This window comes from Perca flavescens, chromosome 21 (genome assembly GCF_004354835.1).
Source record: "Perca flavescens isolate YP-PL-M2 chromosome 21, PFLA_1.0, whole genome shotgun sequence".
In the NCBI taxonomy this organism is placed as follows: domain Eukaryota; kingdom Metazoa; phylum Chordata; class Actinopteri; order Perciformes; family Percidae; genus Perca; species Perca flavescens.
Genome location: NC_041351.1, coordinates 29,219,106 through 29,243,854, shown reverse-complemented (window position 1 = coordinate 29,243,854; position 24,749 = coordinate 29,219,106). Strand labels below are relative to the sequence as shown.

Below are 24,749 nucleotides of genomic sequence, written 5' to 3'. Positions count from 1 at the left end.
CCTCACCGAGGAGGGACATAACTACTTCTGGTTCAGCCGAGGACAGAGGCGCTATCAAATAAGGGTTATGAGATGTACCCCAAGACGCGAGGAAGGGAGGCAAGTGGAGGAGCCGGGGAATGCAATTTAAGGACCTGGAATGCAGCCAGCGATTGGTGGTGTCCTCCAAACTTGGGCAAAAGAAGGCTGCTTTGATTGGTTGCACTGACTGTCAATCACTGCAACTGATTTTAATTTGATAAAGTTAGTTTAATTTTCTCTCTCCGTGTGTCTGTCAGTTCAACAGGGTGGTGGAGGAAGGGTAACATCTTCAAAGCGAACATAACTAACCTGGAATAGCAGCACCACCTAGTGGTGATGATCACACAGTGCAAATCACATCAACACATCCAATACATAGCATGCACAGATTCACCTATATTCCACCAATTTTCTCCCATTTGCTTCTAAATATTTCTAAGTTTGAGCCATACTTTTTTTTCTTGTTACTAAATTGTTGTTAGGTGCATGAAAGTGCTTTCCATAGTTACATTACTAAGGTCGTTGCTAGTTAATTTCACGAGTTTATTATGGCTCAATTATTATTATTCAATTCTGAAAATTAGATTTATGTGATGCACAAATAGTCCATCCTTTATTGTATTTACATAATGTGTGCTTAATTTGGGACAAAAAGTGGTGATAGGCCCAGGAAATAACTTTATAACAGGAAATACATTTTTGGATTTCAATGAACTGAATTCTTACTGTGGTTATGATTTGAGGACTTTATATGACTGCATCCATGAGTTAAAACATTCTGGTTAGTTAAGTCATTTTTCAGTCTTCTTTCATCCACCAATATACTAAAGAAATCACCAAAGAATTTGGTTGGAACCATTTGAATGACGGGTATTTTTCTATAATCAATACTTTACAGGCAATTTGGTCAGTGTCTAAAAAGTATTGAATTGGGTAGCCAGCCCTACTCGAGTCTCCATATTCCAGGAGAGTGGGAATCCAAACACAACACCAAGCGTTTGATAAATCCATTTTAATGGAAAATGTAAAACCCTTTTGAACTTCAATGTACAAAGCATGTAACACTTGCACTTTAAAATTTGAAATTGAAGCAAGCCATGTTTTAAAAAAATACCTCAGTGAATGTATATATGTATATATTTACACATTATAGTAAACATTGTCATTATTTTATCTTTTAACTTCAAAGGTTCACCATAGTAAATCTTAACTAAACAAAAAAAACAAGACAATTAATTATTTTCTTAAATAAATTACATCTTTTTTGTAAATGTCTCAATATTACAACAAATACTTTTTTTCATAAAATGCTGAAGTGTATAAGCCATTTTGTTCTTTCTTTACATAATGCAACTTTACATAGTCTTTACAATAGTTTGGCAGTTCATTTTCAAAAAATGTATTTATGGCATGAGGACTGTAGAGCATCAACATTTCCCAAAGTTACAGGCATTAGCTGGTGTGTGTGTGTGTGTGTGTGTGTGTGTGTGTGTGTGTGTGTGTGTGTGTGTGTGTGGGTCCTCCATCACAGTAGAGCCGTATTACAACTGAAAACCACTTACTAAAAGAAAGAAAAAAAGAAACTGTACAAGTCACATTTACATTAATGCTTTTTTTCCCCAATAACATCGCATATCATACAGCTATAAAATAAATACATCTTCACAGAGGAAATAAAACAATGTTCGTATGAAAAAGAAAATGATGAAAAAAAACAGCAACAGACAGATAGAACTAGGAAAAAAAGGGACGAGAACAGACAAATTACAGACGGAACAACAAACGAGGGCACAGCAGAGCTTACTGTCTGCTGAAACTTCTGAGATTTCTCGTTGTGTTTTTTTTCTCCCTCAAATCTTTTGTTTTTTTCTTCGAGATTTTTTTCAAACAGCAGAGAGGACAGTTTGGATTCTGATGCTGCTTGCTGCTGGTGATGCTGATGTAATCAGCGAAATCTTCTGTCCAAGACGCGTTGGCTGCTGCTACAGACAGGGATTAAACCTTCCTGGCCTTTATAATCCACAGAGATCAGAGTGAGAGAGCAGCAGGGGGCTCAGGGTCTCCATCAGCACTGCTGCTGCCATCCAACCTGTCAACTTCAGCTTACAGGGCAGTCTCCATGGAAACTGGATCTTCACAGGATGCACCATCAGTCACACTAAAGAGTTTTGCGTCAGTGGGGGCTTGTAGAGCTGTTTCACTCCAGCGTAGTGGCTTTCATAAGGCTCCCAACCTTCACACTGTCCTCTGTTTCCCAGAATGCCTCTGTCCTCCTTGTGTTCTGAGTCTATGAAACAACAAAGAGGTGTGGTAGTTGAAGTTTAATCCCTGTCAGTCCAGTGGCCCCTCTGGTCTTGTCTTTGTCTCCTCTTGGCACTGAAGGTTCGGAAGGGATGATAGAGGTGGGCCGGCCTCTCACTGGCCACCTGGCTGTGTGATGCGGCTCTTCTGGGTCACATGACCAGCTCTGACCCGGTCACGTGGCACAGTCCTCGGTGCTGATGGGAGTCGTGTCCCTCCCTGGAAGGTGAGGACCATGCTGAGGGTGGGGGGTCATGAGTTCTCTTCCTCATCGTCTTCCTCATCGCTGGCCCTCTTCAGGGAGCTCACCACCTCCTTCACACAGTGGTACAGAATGTTCTTCACCTGAGTGGGAGGGGGGAGAGAGAACAGTTTCATTTCAGAGGGGATTATAATGCTGTTCACGTTCTCATCTCATCATGTAGCCCACATCGCAGTAGAAGTGTGTGTGTATGTATGCTGAGGGTACCTGGAAGTGCTCGGTGTGTGTGCACACTTATGTGTGTCTGTGGTAGTGTACTGTATGTCAGAGGGAGGGTGTGGGTGTGTGTTAGGTTGATAAAAGGGGGAATGGCATGTGGAATATTTATATTTTTATTTTTTTTTATGACTGTTATGTGTATCTGCACCTTGACCACCCAAATTTCCCTATTTTGGGATAATAAGAGTTGACCTTGACCTTAATTACTAATGTCAGTGTTGTGGTGCTCCTTCTGTTGGAACAGAAGCTCCTGTTTCAAACTGTATGTGCAGTACCTGAAGTGCCTATGAGCCAATCAAGTGTTGTGCATCAGAACTGAACACAGTTTAACTGTTTAAAGGATAGGGTTACATTTCATGTATGAACACTGAAACAGGTTTTGATTGTTGTTTCCACACTGGCCATGAAGAATCCCGTCATAATGCATATCCAACGTGATAAGTGATAACACAAAATCCACAGTCCACGTTCTGTGTGAAAATGCATTCAAAGATTTATCTGAAGCTAAAAGCCAAGTTAGACACATCAAGTGGATATCTTATCTTGTGCATGAAATTGAATTTATAATTGCTAATTACAAACTTAATGTAATAAAGTTCACTGACACTAAATTCTGACAGTTAACCGTATATGTCCTATAGTTATCTGTGGGAAGAGGAAAGTACACACACAGCAACAAAGAACCAGAAATACAAGAGTGGTTAAAGTTTCAATGAACACCTCCTATTGAAATAACTCATCTAAATATGGATTCAGATCATTTAGTGTGACACTCTAAACTGAGCTCAGATGCAGACTGGTTTTGTTTCGCCTTTCTTGAGATGCATCTAGGATGTGACTTTAGTGCAACTATGGCATTATTGAGAGGGACACACAGTACTCAGACATTTTCACACACTCCCACATCACTGTGTGAGAACGAGCTGTGCTCAGGCATAGATCTGGGGGAAATATATTTAAACAAATTGATAAACCATTGAAAACTCTCAGGAGACGCCATCACTGCAATATGGAAAAAGTTTGGAACTGTCAGGATGACTCGAGTAGAAGAATCCAGGTCATGGAGGTGACTGAAGCCCGGTTTGAGATGAAACCGTTTTAGAACTTTGCGGGGAAAAGTTGCGGTGGTCCGAACCGGCTCAAACCAGCTGATGGGGGGGGGGGTTCTCTCTTTGTACTGTGGTCCCTCAACAGAATTCTCCTCCACTGATCCGCTGCTCATCATGTCTTGAAAAGTAGAACCAGACAGAGCTGGTCTCCAGCTTTTTTCCCAGCCTGCAGTCTGTCAGTGTGAACACGGCCGGAGTACAGACAGACAGGCGCAAGATGGATGGTGAGTCACACCTCATTTTCAATCCTGTCAATTGGCAGAATGAGTGTGTGTGGAGTGTGTTAGGAGCGGAGGGAATCAATGTCCACAGAACATCACTGATGATGACTCACTCTGCCATGCTGTCTGTCTGTCTGTCCTTGTTTAAATACCGCGCGCACACACACACACACACACACACACACACACACACACACACACACACACACACACTAAAGAAAAGTGAAAGGCTCGCTACAGCGAGGGAGACAGGAAGTAGAGAGGCTGACACTGAATCAGTGACAGAGGTGACACATGTTGCCTATAATCTTATATATATATATATATATATATATATATATATATATATACATACATATAAAAAGGCTGAGTCATCATACATTAGAAAAGGGTTCTAACAATGTTGTGTTCACTGACAGTGGATTGAGCTGTGGTCCATTACCTGTAGTTTATCCTCGTAGTTTACCTCCTCTTTATTGGGCCGGAGCTCCTGGGTCAGGTGGAAGGAGTTGGCCACGTGCTCGGGAGACACAAAGTCATTGATGACCTGGACACAGCTGTGGAGGTTCTGGACCTGACAGACAGACAGGACAGGGACAGGGTGTGAGGACGTGACTGATAGTAGTGGACACAATCAAAGGGTCCTGTCATCTTCTTTAGGTATGAAAACTGAACTACAGCACTGTGAGGTTGTGCAGAAAAAAAAAAAAACAGTTTATAATGAAAAAAAAAAAAAAATATATATATATATATATATTTATATAAATTATTTTCAATAAATCCCATGAAATAATCAACAATGTGTGTGTTTGTGTGTGTGTTAGGTTGATGAAAGGGGGGAATGGAAATTGGAAATTATTTTATTTATTCATATGTATATTTATGTCAGTGTTGTGGTGTGCATTCTGCTAGAACAGAAGCTCCCGTTTCAAACTGTATGTGCAGTACCTGAAGTGCCTATGAGCCAATCAAGTGTTGTGCATCAGAACTGAACACAGTTTTACTGTTTAAAGGATAGTGTGTGTGTGTGCGTGTGTGTCTGTGTGCGTGCGTGCGTGTGTGTCTGTGTTATGAACATTCTATATACCTGGTGCATGGCTCCTGCTGGGATAAGTACAGAGTCTCCCAGGAATTGAACTACAGTCCAGCCCTGGACTCCGTGTTCGTCCAGCAGCCGCTGACGCTGCTTCCTGCTTAGGTACAAGCCCTGCTCTCTGATTGGGTCCTGGTCCATTGACACGTCCAATCCCTGCTCCTTACAGAGCCGAGGTGGTGGTTGGTGAGTGAGTGGGGGAAGAGAGAGGTGTTAGTGAGGTCAATATTACTACTGCAGCTTACTGCATTTTCATGTGAACCCTCTTCATCAGAGTACTGACCTTATACAGGAACTCTCGGACTTGGTCCATGTCTTTGTTGAGGTAGATGTGCCACAGAGCCCCGGGGGTCTCACTGGAGTCTTTGAGCCTTCTTCGAACCCCCTCATCTAGATCCTCCTCCTCCAGGCGCTTCAACACTCCTACACACACACACACACACACACACACACACACACACACACACACACACACACACACACACACACACACACACACACACACGTACACGTTTCTAAGGCTGCATTGAATTATTATTTTCATTTTTTTTAAACTTGTTTTTGTTTAGTTTTTAATGTCTTTCATGTGTTTAGCATGTCTGACTTTCGTGTCTTTTGTTCAGATTTTTAATTCATTTCTACTTTTCCATTACTTTTGAATTCATTTTATTCATTTATCTGACAGCTTTAGTTACTAGTTACTTTACAAATTAAGATTTCTGCACACAAAACACATGTAGTTTATAAAATATAATGTTTTATTATAAATTAAACTGAAATGATTAGCTGATTAAACAGTTGATTGACAGAACTGTTTGGATAGAAATGGGAGGATTTTTCTGCATGGAGTACTTTTATTTTTAATACTTTAAGTACATTTTCCTGACGATACTAACATACTTTTACTCAAGTAACAATTTCAATGCAGGACTTTTACTGGTAACAGAGTATTTCTACAGTGTTTCACTAGTACTTTAGTAAAGTATCTGAATACTTCTTCCACCACTGTAAGGAGCCATAATACACAAACATAACTGTATAGTGTACTTTACTCCAAATGTTAATTGTTGTCTGGAAATGAACAGTAACTTTTTTCAATCTCTAAATGTTCATATTTACTTATATGATGATTCAAACTACAGCCACATTGCCTGATATATTGACTCATAAAATAGATGTTTTCTAGTAAGGCAAGGCTACAAAAAAAGAGAACACCAGAAGAAACTGAGAATGCTATTTCGACAATCTAGCTAGTACTTAATTGTGTTTTTTTGTGTTCCAACTTCTCATGTTTCTTTCATTAAGGACTAGTCAGTAGAACACTGTTACTTTCTGTTACTCTAATACACAGACCCATAAACACACCTAAATCAGCAAGTCCACAACAGTATATACAAAGGTTATAGTGTTAATAGGGTTAAGTTAATTAAACTCTTTGAAGACAAGTATTATTTCCAAGGACGACGAGTGATGAGATTCAGGGCCAGATGTACTAACGCCTTTGCATCCAGTTTAGGCGTATTTGTTTCGCAACGTGCATGTAAAAGCATGGCGAGGTATGTACAAACAGGCCGCACTGAGGTAAAAGAGCAGACTGCCTGTCGCAGGAACTGAAAATGGCAAATTGTGCTTTTCCATGTCATCCATATACATTCATGGGAGGGTGAAGGGGAAAGTGGGAGTTTCCCATAAAGCGATGGGAGGGGAAGCGTAAAGTGTGCCTAATTATGTATTCCGCTGTATGTACAAAAAACGCCTGTGAAAGCGCGCCTCTATTTTGCGGTGAAAATTCTCCGCCTCTTAAAAGCAGGTGTAAACCAGGAAGCGGGTTTCCTGGCATATACCTCATGGTGAAATGGCGGCAGTAATCTGAGCAAGACAAAGACATAGGCCAAGGGGACGAGCTGCCACAAGGATCACACTTTTTCAGTTGAGTGAACACAAAATCATGAAGCGTTACAGATTAAGCAGCCATGCAATATTACAGTTACCGGAAGAAATCAAAGATGACATTGAATCTCCGACTCGGCTTTCACATTCCATTCCAGCAGTTGTTAAACTCCTCGCTACGTTACAAATATTGGGATCAGGATCATTTCAAACAGTCATAGCATCAGCAGTGGGAATATGGCAGTCTGCACTCAGCCGTATCATAGCACCAGTACCTAACGCTTTGCTACAGCGCAATCTACGGTATAGTGGGCGGAGAAAGGCGCTGATTACCCGATGAACTGCAGGTTTGGTAAATACGACGTAAGCTGAAGTATCACAGCGTGCGCTTTCTGCGGGTTGGCCATGGCGCTGATAAAACTACGTTCGCAAATGTACGTACATCTGGCCCTCAGAGTTTGTTTGTGAATCCCGGTGTTAATTATGGTGAGTGGGGAGGAGGAGAACAGTGGTCTAAAGGTAACAGTTATTCAGGTACATACTATGGTTGTAGAATGTAGCTGAAAACGTTTACAAGATTCAGCAGTCCCAATGAGTGCTGACAGCAGTATTTAGCTGCGGCGTATTTTCCTAACGCCACTGGATAGGACATCACTGTCTTTGGCTACTCTTATTTAGATTAAGAGGGCGGATGAGGTCTAACACCTTTCTCTCAACCCAGTCTGCTTCCTTTGTTCATTTCTCCTCTCTCTTCATTGTTATCATTTCCCTCTTGTACATGGTTATTGAGAATACTTTGTTGTTAGTTTAAGTTGATCATTTAACTGACTCGTGTAAGCCTTACCAGTTTTGGACAGGACTCCATTGCCTTTGGCTACTCCTACATAGACCAGCACAGAGACGACATCAGAGACTTCCACATGGAGGTTGGCAGTCCCAAAGTCCTGGTCCTGAGAAGCAGCTACACCTATAGGGAGACACACAACTGAATCATAAGAAGAAGGGCAGAGAAGGATTCTATCTGCAGAGCATTTTAAATGGAAACATATGGACAGCAACATTAAAGGGTGTACATAATGCAACAGTAGAAAATGTACTCTCTTTGGTGATCAGATAACTATCAAATCATTGTCAACTACAGTCATGTATTTGAGGTGTATATGAGGAGAACAATGATTTGATAGTTCAATCAACCAATAGGTCAAACCCAGTATCCAGATGTTTGTCAGATGTACGTACTGTATATGTACAGCATCAGTCACGCCAGATTTGACAACGTAGAGCAGGGCTACGAATACTCTCAACTTGGTAAACTACTCATTTATAAAGTTGATTTATACAACACTTTTCACAGATAAAAATCACAAAGTGTTTCACAAGAAAATGAAATGCCATGAATAAAAGACAAAGGAATATAAAGAAAAACATGGGTACACAAAATCAGACAGCCATAAAAACCCTTGTTGAACTAAATGCCTGTTTAACCGTGGTGTTTTGCCCGGGTCAAGTTTGACCCATTTTCAAATTTTTTTAATACAGAAATATGTTTTTTTTTTCAACCAAATTGCCCAAAAATATGGAGGGAATATTTATTCATAATTCAAATTGAAAGTCCAAAGAGAAAATGAAGCAAGATCAAATTAAAAATTGTATTATTTTAATTAAAAATAGTATTATTTTACTACACTACTAGGAAAAATCATGCCATAATTAAATGTAAAATGTAAAAGCTTAAATGGAAATACTTAAATTAAAATCTCAAATAGAAAAAAATAAATCATTTTATTTTAGCCTTTCCCCTTTATAATTTTCAATTTGACATTTTATCTTTTGTATTTTATGTTTTACATTTGACATTGACATTTTAAGATTCACCTTTCAGATTTCGATTTAACATTAAGCTTTTCATTTAGAAAAAGAAAGCGTCAAAAGCATCAAAAAAAGTGACAAAAACGTCAACATTTTCAATTTTGACCTGGAAGACGAACAAGTTCATAGTCGATGGGAAGACCACACAAGGGTTTTTTAAAAACAAAAAGCAGTTCATTTTTGTTTAGTGTAATCATTGCTGGTGTAAAATGTCCTCCGTACCGTAGGCACAGCAGAGTCTCGGCCCCAGATCTGGCCTGACAAAGAAAGATGGCAGGTGGGAGGCCAGGTTGAGGTTGCCCTCTGGATCTGAGTACTCTGGCAGGGGCAAGTTCTTCATCAAGTCATCATACCTGCAAAAAACACCTCTTTTAGATGCGCTCACAATCATTGTCAATCTTAAGACCTCTGCTCAAGAAATGCATTATTATCATGAGCATTTTTAGCAACGGTTTGCATTTATGTTTTTGGTTGTAAAGCTTGAGATTCAACAGCACAGGGGTACCAGAGTGATATTAAGTTGTTTAGGTGTGTATCATGTATGTGTACCTTGAGGGCATGAGGGCCATGAACTCCTCACCAGACGGCCAGTCCTTCAGTCTGTAGACCATAGGTTCTCCATCCTTGGACTTGGGCCGCTCTGAACCGGTAAGAAGACTTTAGTTTGAATCTATAATTGTTATTGTTAAATAATTATCACTGTTTTCTGGTTCATGGTGACATCCTCTCATGTCACTGATGTGTGTAATAGGGCTGGGTTTTTCATTTTCATTTGAATGATCCAGTATTGATTCAAAAAATCCAGAATCAATCTCTGTCTGTATCATATGACTCTAGAAGATATAAAGTACCAACTATGAAGTGGGAGAGGGGGTTAAAAAACACTCCAAAGATACATTATGGCGAGAGAAAACTGGCATGGCAATTATGAAAGGGGTCCCTTGGACTCTCATCTCAATATATCTGAATGAAATGTCACTCAATACTCAACTAGAGTATACAAGAGTCTGTAGAGTTGCACTTTATTGGGTTGACTGCTGTAATATGTTCATGTTAAATAAAAAGAACATTAATGTGACTGCCTTGGGGGTTAATTCTTAATGTAAACATTAATACTTTTAATAATAAAACGGGTTAGAGGGAACCTTGTACAGTTGTAGAATCTCTTTCATATCCAAGTAAAATAGGTTTTGCAAATGAAATATCTCTTATCAAAATGTTATTGAATCAAATCGTGAATCGAATCAGGAGCTTGTGAATCGGAATCAAATCGATTCAGGAAATCAGTGACAATACCCAGCCCTAGTGTGTAAGCAGCTTTCTAATCAATCAAACGGTGAAACCAGGTGGACATGAACTCACTAGTGATGTCCTCAAATCCGTCCCAGAACTCCTTGATCCCAGAGTTGGACACAACCTGGTCTTTACAATTCAGGAGGTCTCCCTGATGGTCTGCAAACTCCTGGTTGAAGGAGTCAGCTTTCCACAGGCCACCATTCAGTCGCTTATGGATCCCTGACACCAACACAGGCTGGACAAACACAAAACCATTCACATGGCTGTCATTATCACTAATGACTTTACTAACTGCTATTGATACAGCACTGTTACTATGGCTATAGTCTTGCATTGCCAGGCCCCAGGGTCTGGTGGGGCAGACCCTAACCCTTTAAACCAATCACAATCGTCTTGGGTGGTGCTAAGCACCGGACGGAGCCACAGTGCCTCTGCACTCTCTCGGGAAGGAAATTGTTTTGGTGGAACATGTGTACGTTCAAAAGTAGTTTTAGTCGTGCAACAGAAAACTCCGATTGGACAGATAGTCTAGCTAGCTGTCTGGATTTACCCTGCAGAGATCTGAGGAGCAGTTAACCATAGTCCTCACAAATCCACCGGAGTTTAAAATTACAACACAAAGAAAACTGAAGGAAACAGACATCTGGCCGAAAAGAAGGACATCTGGTGGAATTTCTGGCAGCACCGGAGCAATCGCGGCAGTGGAACGTCGTGGATATAGACTATAATGGCTACTACTGCTGCTAGTGCAAGTAGGACTGATGCGTACCTGTCCTTGTTTCCAGCACTCTCTGAACAGCTTCCAGTTGTTCTGGTTGCTGTGATCTTTGAGCCACAGTAACCGTCTGTTGTTTAACCAGCAGTGGGGAATATCTGGATACTGATTGGTTGATTCTTCTGGCACTGCTGTAGTTACATGCGCTGACTTCTTCCTGTCTGGTTTTGCATCCTCAGTAATAGCAGGGACAGAGATGGTGTTGTTGTTGTTGTTGCTTGGGGCGACAGGCTCCTGCTTAATTGACAGTTTGGTGGTGATGCTCTGGCGGCTGGCAGGGATTTTATTCTCAACTACTGAAGCAATGATGTCATCAAGGATATTGGGCATGGTCCTCCCACCTTTCCCAGTCTATAGAAAGAGAGGAAGCAAGAGGAAGAAATTATATTTTAAAAAGATTTCTTTCAAAATTTGGAAAACTGAAGCTGAACTTTGCAGTGTGTATTGACAGGACTAGGTGGTACATATGTGTAATGATGTTGCTGCCTTTGTAGAATGAATTATATTTGTGTATATATTACACACATTTGATTTACAGCACCACTCAGGTGGGGGTATGCTTTACCTAGGCAGCAAAGCAGATGAAACAGCGACAAACCAATAATGTTCAACATTACATCATAAACGTGCCACTGTGTGTACCTGTGACGCAGTAGAGTAGACTGGTGCAAAGGCAATTCCTGCATCGGTGGAGCCCAGCTTCAGCTTCCCTGCTGTGGTGGTGAGCAGATCTCTGAGTGTGGAGCCATGCTCTGTACTATTCGCCACCAGTGAGGTGGTTTTACACTGCTGCAGGACCTCCAGGCTGTCCCCGTCCTTGTCTTCCTGGACCGATTTACCAAGCAGCACAGACTTGTTTTCTGTTAGAAAAAGCAGAGGAAGAGGTTACTAACTATACACTATCTGGAGGTGAAATATACATAATGACATCATTAGAGAGCAGGATAATTTAGAAGAAACCTTAAATAATATTGAATGATTGCAAGTGTACTGACTACAACTTTACAACCTAATACAATCCATAATCCCTCTACTACCTCATGGCTTTCTTTCCCCTCACCTTTCTTCTCCTCCCTGGATTTCTGCTCTGCCAGGTCAGCCAGGAAGTGCAGAGGGGACTGGGACTCAGGCGGGGTGACAGGAGCACTTCCTGCGTCACTGCCTGGACTGCTTCCTCCACCGCGCCCTCCGTTAGTCTCCGCCTTGGTTCCTCCCTGGTCAGAGTTCTGCTGAGAGCCCGGCTCAGCTTTCACCAGGGACAGTTTGTTACTGTGGTTCAGGACGTTCTGCAGAACCTGGCAGAGAAAGGTGATGGTTAAAGGTTAACAGAAGATCAAACTTGACAATGGGTTAGAGAGGGTAAAAAGTTACTCGAAACTGTGATAAAGTTTCCTACTTTAAAAAAGTTTCAAGTGCTCATCCTCCAGATCCTGTACTACAACATGTATAACAACTACTGTACCTGATGTATTCAGTACTCTATGAATCCAATTCACAGACATATTTTAAATGTATACATGTATAAAGCTAATAAAATGCAAACTCAAAACTTCATAACTTGTTTACACCTAAGTGTATTGGTGTTTTAGCTGTTAATTGCCTTCATTTGTCCCCTCTGCTCCAAATGGATAATGGCACATTAAAGCATCAATAACAACACTGCAAGCAGCGAGACTCATCAAATCATTTGTAATGTATTTCTAAGTTACAGTGGCTGTTCACACAACAGGGCAAAACTAAATTTAGTTATTAAATGTTATTTTAAATGTTGGTTACTCATGTTTGACTTGTGCTGATACAGTTTTGCCCTGTTGGTTGAATAAAAGACTTACATTGAGTCAACCTGCCATTCGTGGTACAGTACCTAAGACCTAATATCATAACATCTGTTACGGCCCTCAACAACAGACATATTCGTTAATTATAATAAAATAATAAATAATTGTGACACAGCGTCCTAGCCCAGGAGCTGGAATAGTCCGTAGTACCTGTGAGACTCCGTTGGTGGCTGGTAGTTTGGTGAGGAGGTTCTGCTTGTTGGTGCAGGGGCAGTGGGATTTGATGTTGTGTTTCTCTCTCAGAGAGTGCATGGAAGTCACCAACTCTGTCAGCACTGAAACATCAAGACGGGGCGGAATTTAAACATTTCAGAAAAAAAAACCTGGAGCGTCATTAAAATGGAACATGGTCCAGTAGTTACTGCATTAATGCAGTAACACAATGCCTGCCACTGGTTGAGCTCATCACCCAAAATAAACAACAAAACATGTTTCTTTTTGTTGGCTTCTTCAGTCCAAAAATATCCCTATCAATCTTTAACCCATCAGCGACACACTAGTCTACTGTATGTGTGTTCAAGAAATGGCAAGACAAAGCAGCAAAGAGATACAGAGGACCATGGAATGCAGACACGGTGTAAACAGAAAGATAAAGAGACGTAGAGTGTGTACTATACCTGTGCCAGGTATGATCTGTGTGGGCATCAGGTGTTTGTGATCGTGGGGTTGGCCTTTCACACACTTAAGCCAGCCGTATAGTTCTTTATCTGATCACAGAAAGAGAGACACAAGTCAGTTGCTGTATAAACAATTATCATACAATTGTGTTAAGAATGATTTATGGTTCTTCGGAGGATCCACGCAGAGCTTTCTCCATAGCCTACGTAAGTGGCCTGAAGTTTATACTTGGTGTGTGCATCAGTCTAATAGCAGGGCCAGCATGTGTGTGTGCGTGGGGAGTGTGGTAGAGTGAGTGAAAGAGTGACGGCGATTAGCTTTGGAGTGAGTAGTGACTCTAGAGTCCTAGTGAGAGAACCACAGTGTCTCCCCTGTTCTTTCCGACCACGGTGGGAAATCTTGAGCAGGAGAAGTTAACCCTCTCCTTGATTTCATGTTGTTTATGGAGAAGGAGAACCAGGAAATGAGTCGGGGAGAGGGGGGGGGGGATTTGCAACGCTACCAAGCCATGGCTGAGCGACGTGCATCGCCGCGACGTGTAGTTAAATTTTTTGAGAGGTGAAAACTGAGAGTTCTATGATGTCAGTGCTGTTCAGTTCTTCACTGTCTGTAGAAATGAATCTGGCAATGCATTCTCCTACTTACTAAATAAGATCAGTGGTTCTTGAACTTTATTTTCACTAAATGCTGATTTACATGAATAACAGATGTAGCTTGCATACAAAAGCATTATGTTTACATGCACATAAGGAAACCGGTTACCTTGGGAAAGGTTATGCAGGAAATTGTACTTGTGTATTTGCATTGTAATAGTCTGGTTACTGTAAATACATGTTTGCGTGCCGCAAACAAGTCAAAAAAAGAACTTTGGCTCAACAGTTTAACAGAAGTATTTGTCAGGTAGTGTTCAGGCTCAGATTTTGTGTTTAGGTTTCCAATTTTTGTTGTATAAAAACATTGTTGGGGGTCTGGAACCTGAACCAAGCCAGGATGCCAGTAAAAAAAAGGAAAAGTACAGGACAAAAAAAATTGTTCTAAAGAAGTAAGTCCAACTTGACATTTTAGACTCGCTGTATGATCTTTGAGACTACCTTTGATGTGGGGTTTATCCTGGCTGGACTGGTAGCAGTCAGTTCACTGGCTTTCTGAGATATGAGTGCATGCAAGAATCCCTGTTTAGCCTGCTCGCCTAGCCTCTCACTTGGCTGTCCAAACATACACACAACTGACCTTTGGAGCTCCTTCTCTCCTTGGCCTTGTAGCAGTCCAAGCAGACAACGAAGCCACATTTCTGACAGACCCAGTGGATGTTGAAGAGTGTTGCCTCGCATGCGTCACACATCTCCCTCACCCCCCTCACCGCTCGCTTCCACGCCAGCTTGGCTGAAACACACAAAAATGGGATTTGTTTAAAAACATACTTAGGGTTATTTAATTACAGTGACTAATATTCAGGTTTTTGCCCTTATTCCAAAAAAGAAGCTGTTTACATGGCTAATGAAAGACTTGTTGGACCGTGTGAACACAGCGTCCCTCTTTCATTCCTTCAACCAGCTTCTTGAAAAGGTCGGCATAGCGATGTGTATTTATCCAAAAATCTGTTGCTATCCAAGTCTTTGATAATGTTTAAACGTAGCAGTGTTTCTCCTTATCGGGTCTGCAGACCTGCAAACTGTTGGCTGGTTGGTCTGTGTACAGCAACCATAGCAACGCATAGAGCTGACCATAAACCGTAAACAGGCAAGAGGCCGTAAACTGTGGTAAAAATCCTGATTGAGATGCATATTCCAAATGTGCTGTATAAATGTCCAAAGAATGCCTCTAAAACCCGAATAATACCGCGATATCCCACGTCTTAATAGGAAAATGCTATATTTGGAAAAAGGCCTTATTAGGAATATCCAACTGGAATATGCGGTTTACATGACTTGTATCATATTCGTAATAATAATAGCGGAATATTGGTGTGCATGTAAACGTAGTGTGTGACAGCTTACCATCCTTCTTGACCCAGGTGGCTGCAGTATTCTCAGTCACAACCATCTGACAGAACTTGTCTCCTATGAAGCTGAGGATGTACTTGGCTGTGGTCTGGTCCAGGTGGCTCTCCTCCATCAGCCCAGGGACCCACAGGGCCAGTGCTTCATCATCAAACTGGTCCGGAGTGGAGAAGCCATCCATCCGGATGACTCCATTTTTACTGAAGGAAAGCCTGGATGGGAGGAAACGGGTTTTTAGCACACAAATTACACAAGTCGATAAATATGATAAGCCTCCTTCGTAAATAATAATAAAAAATATCAACTCGGGACTCATACAGCATGATGGAGATGACTGAAAGCCTCTTTATGCACCACAACACACGTTTGTATGCTGTTTAAATTGCTGTTTGAATATTTAAGCCCTCACAGTGCTGCTCAATTGGAAAAGCTAATAGTGCTACACACCTTATTACATTTCCAGCTGACGCCAAGCAGACCGACTGTATGGCTACTTTTTCTTCATAAAAAATAGGAAAGGCAAAATGACTATTCTGCTGCCAGAAAGGGAGATTGAGAAACATCACCAGTCAAACTGTGGTAAATATTGGATGTAGCTGCTGCGTTTGTCAACTTACATCACCACTCTGTAGTTGTCTGACCGATACAGATTATAATGCTGTATCTGACAGAAATTTGACAAATTCCACCACAAAAAATAGTACTTGCGAGATTTTCAAATGAAATATAAATATGTGTGCTGCTGTCCTGCTCATCCCATATTTATATTTCATTTCAAAATCTTGCAGCCACTGGAAGTCACAAAGAGTGCAAAACACAGTTCCAACAATCCTTACACCGGCTGCATATTCAAAGGATGCAGTGGAGACGGCACCTGTGAATATTACTATATGAGGGGTATACTCTGGGCCTTTCCCATTTTGTGCATCCCAGATTCCTCTCCTCGATTCCCCTCCTCGCGTCTTAGTCCCACCCACAGGAGATTCAAGCCGAAGAGTCAAGGAAGAGCCCTGAGGAGGGGGAGCTGAGGCAACAGCCATTTAACAAACGCGAGACAGCTCTGCCTCTGAGCTGTCAATTAAATATGACGAGCAACATCAATGCATCAGCTGTCTATGGTTTTGTCATACGCTGCATTTTATGATCTCTGTCATTTTATGATCTCGTGGATGACAATGTTTTTATTTGTTGTATTTCACACACACACACACACACACACACACACACACACACACACACGGCCTACTGTATACAGTATATTTATAATAGTCTATGGCCTACATACACAGTATGGTTATATATTTAGTTTAAAACACTACAAATGTTTGTATGAAAAGAACTATACAAATATAAAGGCTAGGCATATATTATAGACACACAAACGCACTCTATCTGCGTGGATCGGCTCTTTATCCGAATAAGCTTAACATCTACCACCTTCCAACCACCTGAATGAATTATTTTCTCCGATTTAGAGACCCACATGGACGTTTAACTGGCCTCGGCTGTCCCTGCAGGCTGCGTTGCTTTTTAAATGATGTATTGTATTAATGTATAGTGTTTTCTATAACAATTTATTTAATGATATTGATATTGTCAGATATTTAAGCAGCAAAATTAACTGTAGTAATAAACTGGAAAGAGTAAACAAAACTAGACCTTTAGATTCTGAAATAGTCCTGTTAAATTGCTGTTTCTCGAGCGTCTCTCAGACGATCTTACAAATGAAGCTCTGATATGCTCATCTTTTAGAGAACGTTAATTATATTTTCCTTGTTGATTGTGTATTATTTTACCCACCCGCTATTAATCAGAATAATAATTTGTAAAATCTGACCGGCCCAATCCGTAATGTAAGATTAACTCTCTCTCTCTCTCTCTCTCTCTCTCTCTCTCTCTCTCTCTCTCTCGCCTCTATGTTTACATGCAGCGGGTGAAAAGTCTTCTGCAAGGATACATCAGTGTATCCTCGATTTTAACTCGGAGGAGAAGCCTCCTCGATGCTCGATCCTCACTCCTCGATGTGCATTTTAGGAATTGGGACGTCCTTCAACATGGCGTGCTGAGAACGATTTCCGGGTCACAAGCCGTAGTATCGAGGAATCGAGGAGGTCGAAATTAAGGAAATGGGAAAGGCCATGAGTAATCCTCATGAGTATATAATGCTCATGTGTCAAAAAGTAGGGCATATGCATTGATTTACTGGCTTCTAGATGAGCCATCTCTCTGTAAAGCCACCCTTGTCTATGGTGTCGTCAGACAACCCAGTCAGCTCAGGTGAATCGGTTTATAAACTCCCAGTCTACTGGGTCAGACAGGGAGGAGCTGAGATAGGGTGACAGAGAGAGCAAGAAATAGAAGGGAAGGGGGGAGACGGATTGCCACAGCAGCAGCAGTCCTGCAGCGAAGAAAAGATTATAGAGTAGAAAATCCTCTTTGGCAGATTTACCCTCTTAGACCCCAGACTGCAGCTGCTGCTTATCCAACTCAAGTGTGTGTGTGTGTGTGTGTGTGTGTGTGTGTGTGTGTGTGTGTGTGTGTGTGTGTGTGTGTTTAATGTGCATTCACAGTAAATGTGTGCGAGAGCGAGAAACACTCCATCTGTGTTATTCGATTTTGACATGTACTCTCTAAATCAAGAACTCCAAGGTTTGCTCTCTTTACAGAAAAGGATAAAAGACTGGTAAGGACTGGTTTCTTAGTAGCAGTTTTCCTTGCCTCTGTTGCTCAGTGCTTGCTCATGGGGGCATGTTGTGTCTCTGTAAATTAAAGAGCATGGTCTAGAGACCTCTACATGAAGGGAGCAAAGTATCTAAGGTTGTGTTTGAGGAGGAACTGGGGGCTTATTACAGCTGCAATTGTAAGTGTAGTCACTTCTAACAGTCACAGTGAAGATCATCAGAATTACGGCAAATTTCAGAAACGTTTAGGGAAAGAAAATAATGTCAAGTTGACAAGTTTTACCGTCTGAAATAGTAGAAGCGACAGAAAACAGGAGAATGTGTCGGCTCCTCTCCCTTCTTGCTGCGGACCACCCTGCACTCCCGACACTTCTGCAGGTTGGGTCCAATTTCAGCACACGAGTCATCCTGCAGGAAAGACTCCGCGGTCTGCTTCAGCTTCTTCACCTTCCTCCAGTCCTTCAGGACAGAGCGGGGGATCCCATCTGAGAAGAGTGGTGAGCAATATCAAGCTACTGACACTACCTACATTTTATGAGAATTAATAAAAAGTTGCTTATAAACTTAGTTTCATTGACATCAAAACATAACATAAAAAATACCAAAAGACAGAAGACACTTAGAAAATTTAACATTTTAGCTTCACATATCCAATAAGTTTTGCATTCAAACATACAGTACATGAAACAATTCAGTATCAACTCTTTACTTTTTACACGACAAGATCATTCTGGAAATGGGTTTCTTCTCACCACTGTGGCAGCAATAAAGATGGAGTGGGAAGATTAAATCTACTATTTTCACTTCTTTTCTTTTTTAATTCAAGTTTCAAGAATACTGAATTAGAGATACATAAAGAATTCTTATGTAAAAGTTTATGGGGGTAAAAGGTGACACGTCTTGCTGTGTACAGTAGGCGTAGTAGGTATGATGATCAGTATCTATGAACGACTATTGTGTGAATCAAAGTCTGATACTGTAGCTCTTCTTCCTCAGAATCAGAAAAGGTCTGTACCATAGAGTGCCAAAAACTAAAAACACATTGAGTCACACTGTTGTACTGGGTGCCATGTTTCTTCATTACAATGAACACACACACACACACACACACACACACATTTAGTTTATTTTTGACTCAATCCCAGCACCAAATTTACTCCTGTTTGAGTAAAGATTGTTAAAAATTACAGTCTTCAGCTGTTTAGAAAATTACTGAGCTTAAAAAAATTTTTTTTATTTTTTTATTTTTATTTTTATTTATATATATATATATATATATATATATATATATATATATATATATATGTGATGCATTTTTAAAAGATTTACTGTATGCATTTATTTGGAACCAATAGGCTTGGGGCTGAGAGACCAATTAACACAGAATATTGCTAGCCTGTGTTTAATCCTGGGAAACTTATTTAGACAAGGCTGTCAGACTTACTGCTGCTGGCTAGTTTGAGTTTAGTCTTCTCTCGGGCCGATCTGAAAATGCCATTGGGCTTCACGTCATCTTCCTCCTTTTCGTTGTCTCCTTTCTTCTTGGCCATATCATTCTGCTTCTTCTTGTAGGTGGGTTTAGGCTGACGCTTGGCTCTGCCTTCCATTTTGCTCTCACTGGCGTCGGAGTCGTCTCCCCCGCTCTCGGAACCCGACTCGTATGACCGCTTGTTCCCTCGCCTTGATGAGGGAGCTGCTTTCCTCTCCTCCACTCCTCCCCCCTTCTCCTCCAGCTGCCTCTCTCGCTCCACTTTGCTTGCACTTTCTTTGCTCATCTCCACCTCACTGGAGGTGGAGGCGCTGAGATTGACTGTACAGGGTTTGATCATTTCTGCCATGGCGGAGGTGTTACTTGTGCTGGTGGTGGTGGTGGTGGTGGTGGTGGTGCTGGGCAGTTTCTCCGGTTTAGTACTGGTGGAGCATATAGTGGCAGTTGTGTTCCTGTCCTCCTCTGAGTGCCGGGTTAACCAGGCTTTCTTCAGCTTGTGGTAGTTAATGGACTGCCCGCTGCTTGTTGAGGCTGGTCCAGAGCTCTGGCCGTTGGGCAGGGGACTGGACTTGCCCGTTGTTGTGCTCCCGCTTGCCAAGCTGCCGCTACTACTGTCGACCGAAGACGATGAGGCTTGGCTGGAGGGTGGAGGGGGCGAGTTGTGAATGGGGGTTTTGTCAACTGAATCCACAGGTAGGAAACAGTTTCCAGTTGCGATGGATGTTGGAGCAGTGGAGAAGTTGCTTCTGGATTGGGCGGCAGCCAAGGCCGCTTTGTGCTTCTTAAGGTGGACAAAGGAGGAGGAGTAAGGCTGACTGGAGCCAGAAATGGAGGAAGGTGTTGGGGTGAGGCTTGGACTAGGCTGGGGTGTTCCTGCTGGACTAGAGGGAGGCAGAGACCCCCCTGGTGATGTGTTGCGTGAGCCTAACCCTTCCTGGTACTCTCCTGGTCCTAAGTGGCTCAGCACCCGGCCACAAAAGCCAGCGCTATGGGGTGAGATCTCTCCTCGAGCTGAGACAGAGTAGCCCAGCTCAGAGATGGCTGTCCCACTGATACTCTGTACGCCAAAAGCTGATGCGGCTGAAATAGCAGTCCTGCACACAGAGTTTGTGATACTGGCCCCCATAGTTCCCTGCATGCCACGCATGTAAGTATTTTTATACTGGACACACATGTCGTCCAGGTTTGAGTTGGGTTGGATAACCCTGCCAGCTACAGCTTCTCTAACACTCTCCCCTAGTCTGAGGCATTCCCCCTGAAGCTTGGATGGGTAGAACCTCCCCTGGGGGAGCTCTTTAAGGAGCATAGCACCAGATTTGTTAGCACCAGGAGGACTGTCGTACTTAACAGATGTCGATGGACGCACAATGACTGATGCCATTGCGGATTGGGGCTTGCCCCTTGACACTCCTTTCTCTCCAGAGAATGAGCCTTGTCTTTCCTGAATCATCTCTCCACCTCTCCATGCGTCTGTAGATGAAGTCATGATCTCCCCACTGATGGCCGAGGCCACAGAGGTGACGACGGCAGCGTTTCCATGACCTTTGACGTCCCTGAGTTCCGGCAGCAGCGTGGGGGGCTTCTGCTGCTCCGCTGAAGTTTTACTACCAGCTGCCGCTAAGCTAACTGGCTGGATGGGTGTGAGTGTTGGCGGAGACAGGCGTCCACCATAAGCTGCTCTCTCCCTCTCTCTCTCTCTTTCCTTCTCCCGCTCCTTCTCCCGTTCCGCAGCCTCTCTGCGTTCTAGTGCGTGCTGTGTGGGCGGATGGAACACAGGTGCTCGGTGGAGAGATGGCATTGCCCTGAGCTGTTGCTGCTGCTGCTGCTGCTGCTGCTGCTGTTGTTGTTGTTGGTGGTGGGGGTGGTGGTGGTGGTGGTGGTGGTTGGGTGCTGAGGAGGAAGACAGAGACATAGAGGAGGAAGGAGAAATGGCAGGGCTGCGGCGTTCTATCCTGTCTATACCTGTGTGTTGCGAATGCTGCTGTTGGACTAGTGTCACCTGCTGGCTGAGCTGCTCAGTGATTTTTCCTGCTAAACCCTCTCCTCCCTCTGGCTGGTGCTTAATGAGGGGAGGGGGCTTGGAGAGAGAAGTTTTGGAGCTATAGCTGCCCAGGGACAGAGCTCCCTGGCTTGGCACATTGGCCCCGACACTGGCCACAACCCCTGGAGCTCCGCCAGACACTTTCTCATAGTAAGAGCTGAGCTCCTTGGAAGGGTAAAGTCTTGGAGGCTCATTCACTACACTGTTGGACAGTGTGGTGAAGTAATTGCTCTTCTCTGATTGGATGACGTGGGGAAGGATGTGGCCGGCCTTGGGGCCTGGGGAGGCAAGAGCTGGTAACCGCACAGGGAAGGCTGGATCTCTGCTCCTCTCTCGGTCCCTATCCATCCCCGGGTCACTGGAGCGCTGGATCTTAGCGGTGAAGGGAGCGACCTCGATGCTCTCTTTCAGGATTTGCCGATTCTCCTCTTTGTATTTACTGGCTCGGTCTGCTGCCTGAACCGCATCCTGTAAATGAAAATGCAAACACTGTTAAGTACCGCTTTTTTCAGATTGCAGCGCTCCTGCATTATTTTTTAGGTCAGTTAATTTACATGTAGACCAATATATGGAACGGATAATTTAACACTGGATGTCAACTAGTTAGTGGTGTCTATCTCCAGTTTGACAGTTGAGTCACCCAGGACAGCTGTGACTCAAAAAAAGGTTGATTAATATTTCTCAAAAGAAAAAGATCCTTTGGCAATATGAGTAATTTTAAACCATCATACAGATCAATACAATAATGTCATAATAATAATAAAAATGTTGTAGATATCAGCATGTGTGTATATATATATATATATATATATACACACACACACACACACACATGCTGCTATCTACAAAGTTTTTTACATCTTTTACATCTATCAGTCTTTTTGATTATATTCAGTTCATGTAGGTGTGATTATTTGTATCCATTTTTTATGTTTTTATATATTTTAAGTGTTTATTTGGGCTTATCTATGAAAAAGTACACTTACACACAGCCAAACATGTTGTGTAATACTACTATTAGTCCTACTGCTACTAATAATAATAATGTTGCTAATAATAATAATAATAATATCTAAGTGGAGTAGTGTACCTGTGTATTTACCTGGCGAGCCTTGCAGTGGGGGTCCAGGTAGAGGCGGTGTACGTGGACGTCTTTCCCTGTGGGGGTTCGACTCCTGTCTGTCTGCTCCTGTTTCAGCTGGGCCAATGTCAACGTCCTGATTGGGTCCACGAAGCCTTTCTTATCCACATCTCTGCACACAGAGAGATCAAACATTTAACAAGTGATTACAGTTCACAAGGTCTCACCATATATTTCGTCAAACTACACTGAGGTACAGACCGGTTTGGGCCATCTGCAGGGTATTATGGTATTAATGGCTGTTCAGCAGATTTGAATGAACATGACATAACTAGGCTAATGAGAGAGAGGATCGATGCTGTATGTTTGGGTATTCAGTGGTGTCTAAATAATGTCTGGTGGTTACATAAGGAGAGCACAGGCTGCTGAATGAACAAAGAGCATTCTGTCTGAACTGCTTTAATATTGGATTAGTGCCACTTCACTTTGTCTGACTGACCTGGCATTGCCTGTCTGTGTCTCAGGGCTAACTCAGCTCTCTTACTGCTCTGTGTGGGCTCTCTAAACACATCCAGCTTTACAAAGGAAAGGGCATGCTGTTCAAATGTGCAAAGCAATTCCAGAGTGCTTCTTTGAACCACCTTTAAGACAAAAGGAGTGCCTCGTCTTCCCACTGACCCCGTGTTTTTTGCTGAGACTATCCCCACATTGGAGTCTTCACTGACTAGCTTCTAAGGCTGCTGGGCTGAGCATCAACTAATTCTGTGAATGTGTGGACATAGTTTTAGCTGTTCACATGTTCAACAGTTCAGATCTTATGGAGTAAACCACTTAACAAAAGAAACCTTTAATGTTTTCACAAATAAAAAAACCTACATGTTCTGAACAGATCAATGTCAGGAAGCACAGGCTTAAACTTCATCTGGTAAAAGTTGAACAATTTATTTGAATATCCTGAAACAAACATTTAAAGAATTGGTCCATTAGTCGTGTTCGGCTGACTGATGGTACATTCGTAGTTTAAGCCAATCCAGCATCTTGGAGAACTTTACATTTTACTGGTCTTTCTACTCACTCTTTATGGGCGTTCATGCTGGACTTTGACAGCGGAGGGCTTGCGTGGGTGTGGGTGTTGATCTTGACCGGGGGGCGGTGGGCGTCGGCACTGGCTGGCCGAACGGGAACGTGGCTCAGCAAACCCAGACCGTCGCCAGCACTACCGGCACCCTGGTGCAGCCACGGACTGGCTGTGTTCTGCACACATAACACACACACATCACACAAATATATCATCAATGAACCAAAATGTTGAATCCACAGAAAATGTGGTCATACATGTTATAGTACAGGAAAATAATCTTAAATCATTGAAAGAGCATCATATTAATTTATTTTAGAGATGAACTATTCGTTTAAAAGCCCAGCTACATCTGATTTGGTTTCAAGAGGCTTTTTCATCATTCCTTCCCTACTTCTTCTCCTGCCTGCCAAAATCTAATTTCTTCATCCCTCCCTCCCTCCCTCCCTAAATCCACCCTCAACTGTTCTCCTTGTTCCAAGACAAATACACAGCTAACTATCAAATAAAGAGACACAGTCACCTGTGCATGCACAATTACTCCAAAACACAGAAATACAAGCCAAAATCCATACACCTACCCTCCTGAGAGAGGCTTCGGAATTCACGGTGACAGGATTTTCCGGGTGGACCCACTTAGCTGTGGGGGGCAGGTTGAGCCCTGGGGGATAGGAGGTTGGTGTTCCGTTGGGGTACTGCCAGAGGATGGGGTAAAGGCCCAGCCCTGCTGCCCCGCTGTGAGCCTGGGCTAGTAGAGGGGGTGGAGGAGGGCCCTGACCCTGAAAATCAAGACACGTTTTTTGTTTGTTTATTATCTTTTTGAGAGAATGGGGTAAATAATGTTGAGTTTCAAACTGTCATATCCTT

The 24,749-nt window shown here is 42.5% G+C and overlaps 1 protein-coding gene across 5 annotated transcripts in view; it reads right to left on the bottom strand.

The window, feature by feature from the left end:
- Positions 1 to 1,670: 1,670 nt before the first annotated feature.
- The window catches only part of jmjd1cb (jumonji domain containing 1Cb), a 146,541-nt gene continuing 123,462 nt past the window's right edge, over positions 1,671 to 24,749 (bottom strand). For 3 of the 5 annotated variants that reach the window (XM_028566974.1, XM_028566977.1, XM_028566978.1), the window contains 20 exons: positions 24,464 to 24,661; positions 23,880 to 24,058; positions 22,814 to 22,976; positions 19,638 to 22,191; positions 18,477 to 18,678; positions 15,510 to 15,724; positions 14,743 to 14,895; positions 13,512 to 13,601; positions 13,045 to 13,169; positions 12,117 to 12,351; positions 11,699 to 11,916; positions 11,051 to 11,407; positions 10,348 to 10,516; positions 9,535 to 9,625; positions 9,208 to 9,338; positions 7,961 to 8,083; positions 5,510 to 5,649; positions 5,221 to 5,388; positions 4,576 to 4,707; positions 1,671 to 2,667 (listed from right to left, as the gene is read on the bottom strand). In XM_028566974.1, coding sequence (XP_028422775.1) covers positions 2,575 to 2,667; positions 4,576 to 4,707; positions 5,221 to 5,388; positions 5,510 to 5,649; positions 7,961 to 8,083; positions 9,208 to 9,338; positions 9,535 to 9,625; positions 10,348 to 10,516; positions 11,051 to 11,407; positions 11,699 to 11,916; positions 12,117 to 12,351; positions 13,045 to 13,169; positions 13,512 to 13,601; positions 14,743 to 14,895; positions 15,510 to 15,724; positions 18,477 to 18,678; positions 19,638 to 22,191; positions 22,814 to 22,976; positions 23,880 to 24,058; positions 24,464 to 24,661 — 5,736 coding nt within the window. In that variant the 3' untranslated portion in view covers positions 1,671 to 2,574. The remainder of the gene's footprint in view (positions 2,668 to 4,575; positions 4,708 to 5,220; positions 5,389 to 5,509; positions 5,650 to 7,960; positions 8,084 to 9,207; positions 9,339 to 9,534; positions 9,626 to 10,347; positions 10,517 to 11,050; positions 11,408 to 11,698; positions 11,917 to 12,116; positions 12,352 to 13,044; positions 13,170 to 13,511; positions 13,602 to 14,742; positions 14,896 to 15,509; positions 15,725 to 18,476; positions 18,679 to 19,637; positions 22,192 to 22,813; positions 22,977 to 23,879; positions 24,059 to 24,463; positions 24,662 to 24,749) is intronic. The other 2 variants (XM_028566976.1, XM_028566979.1) reach the window with 1 other exon arrangement.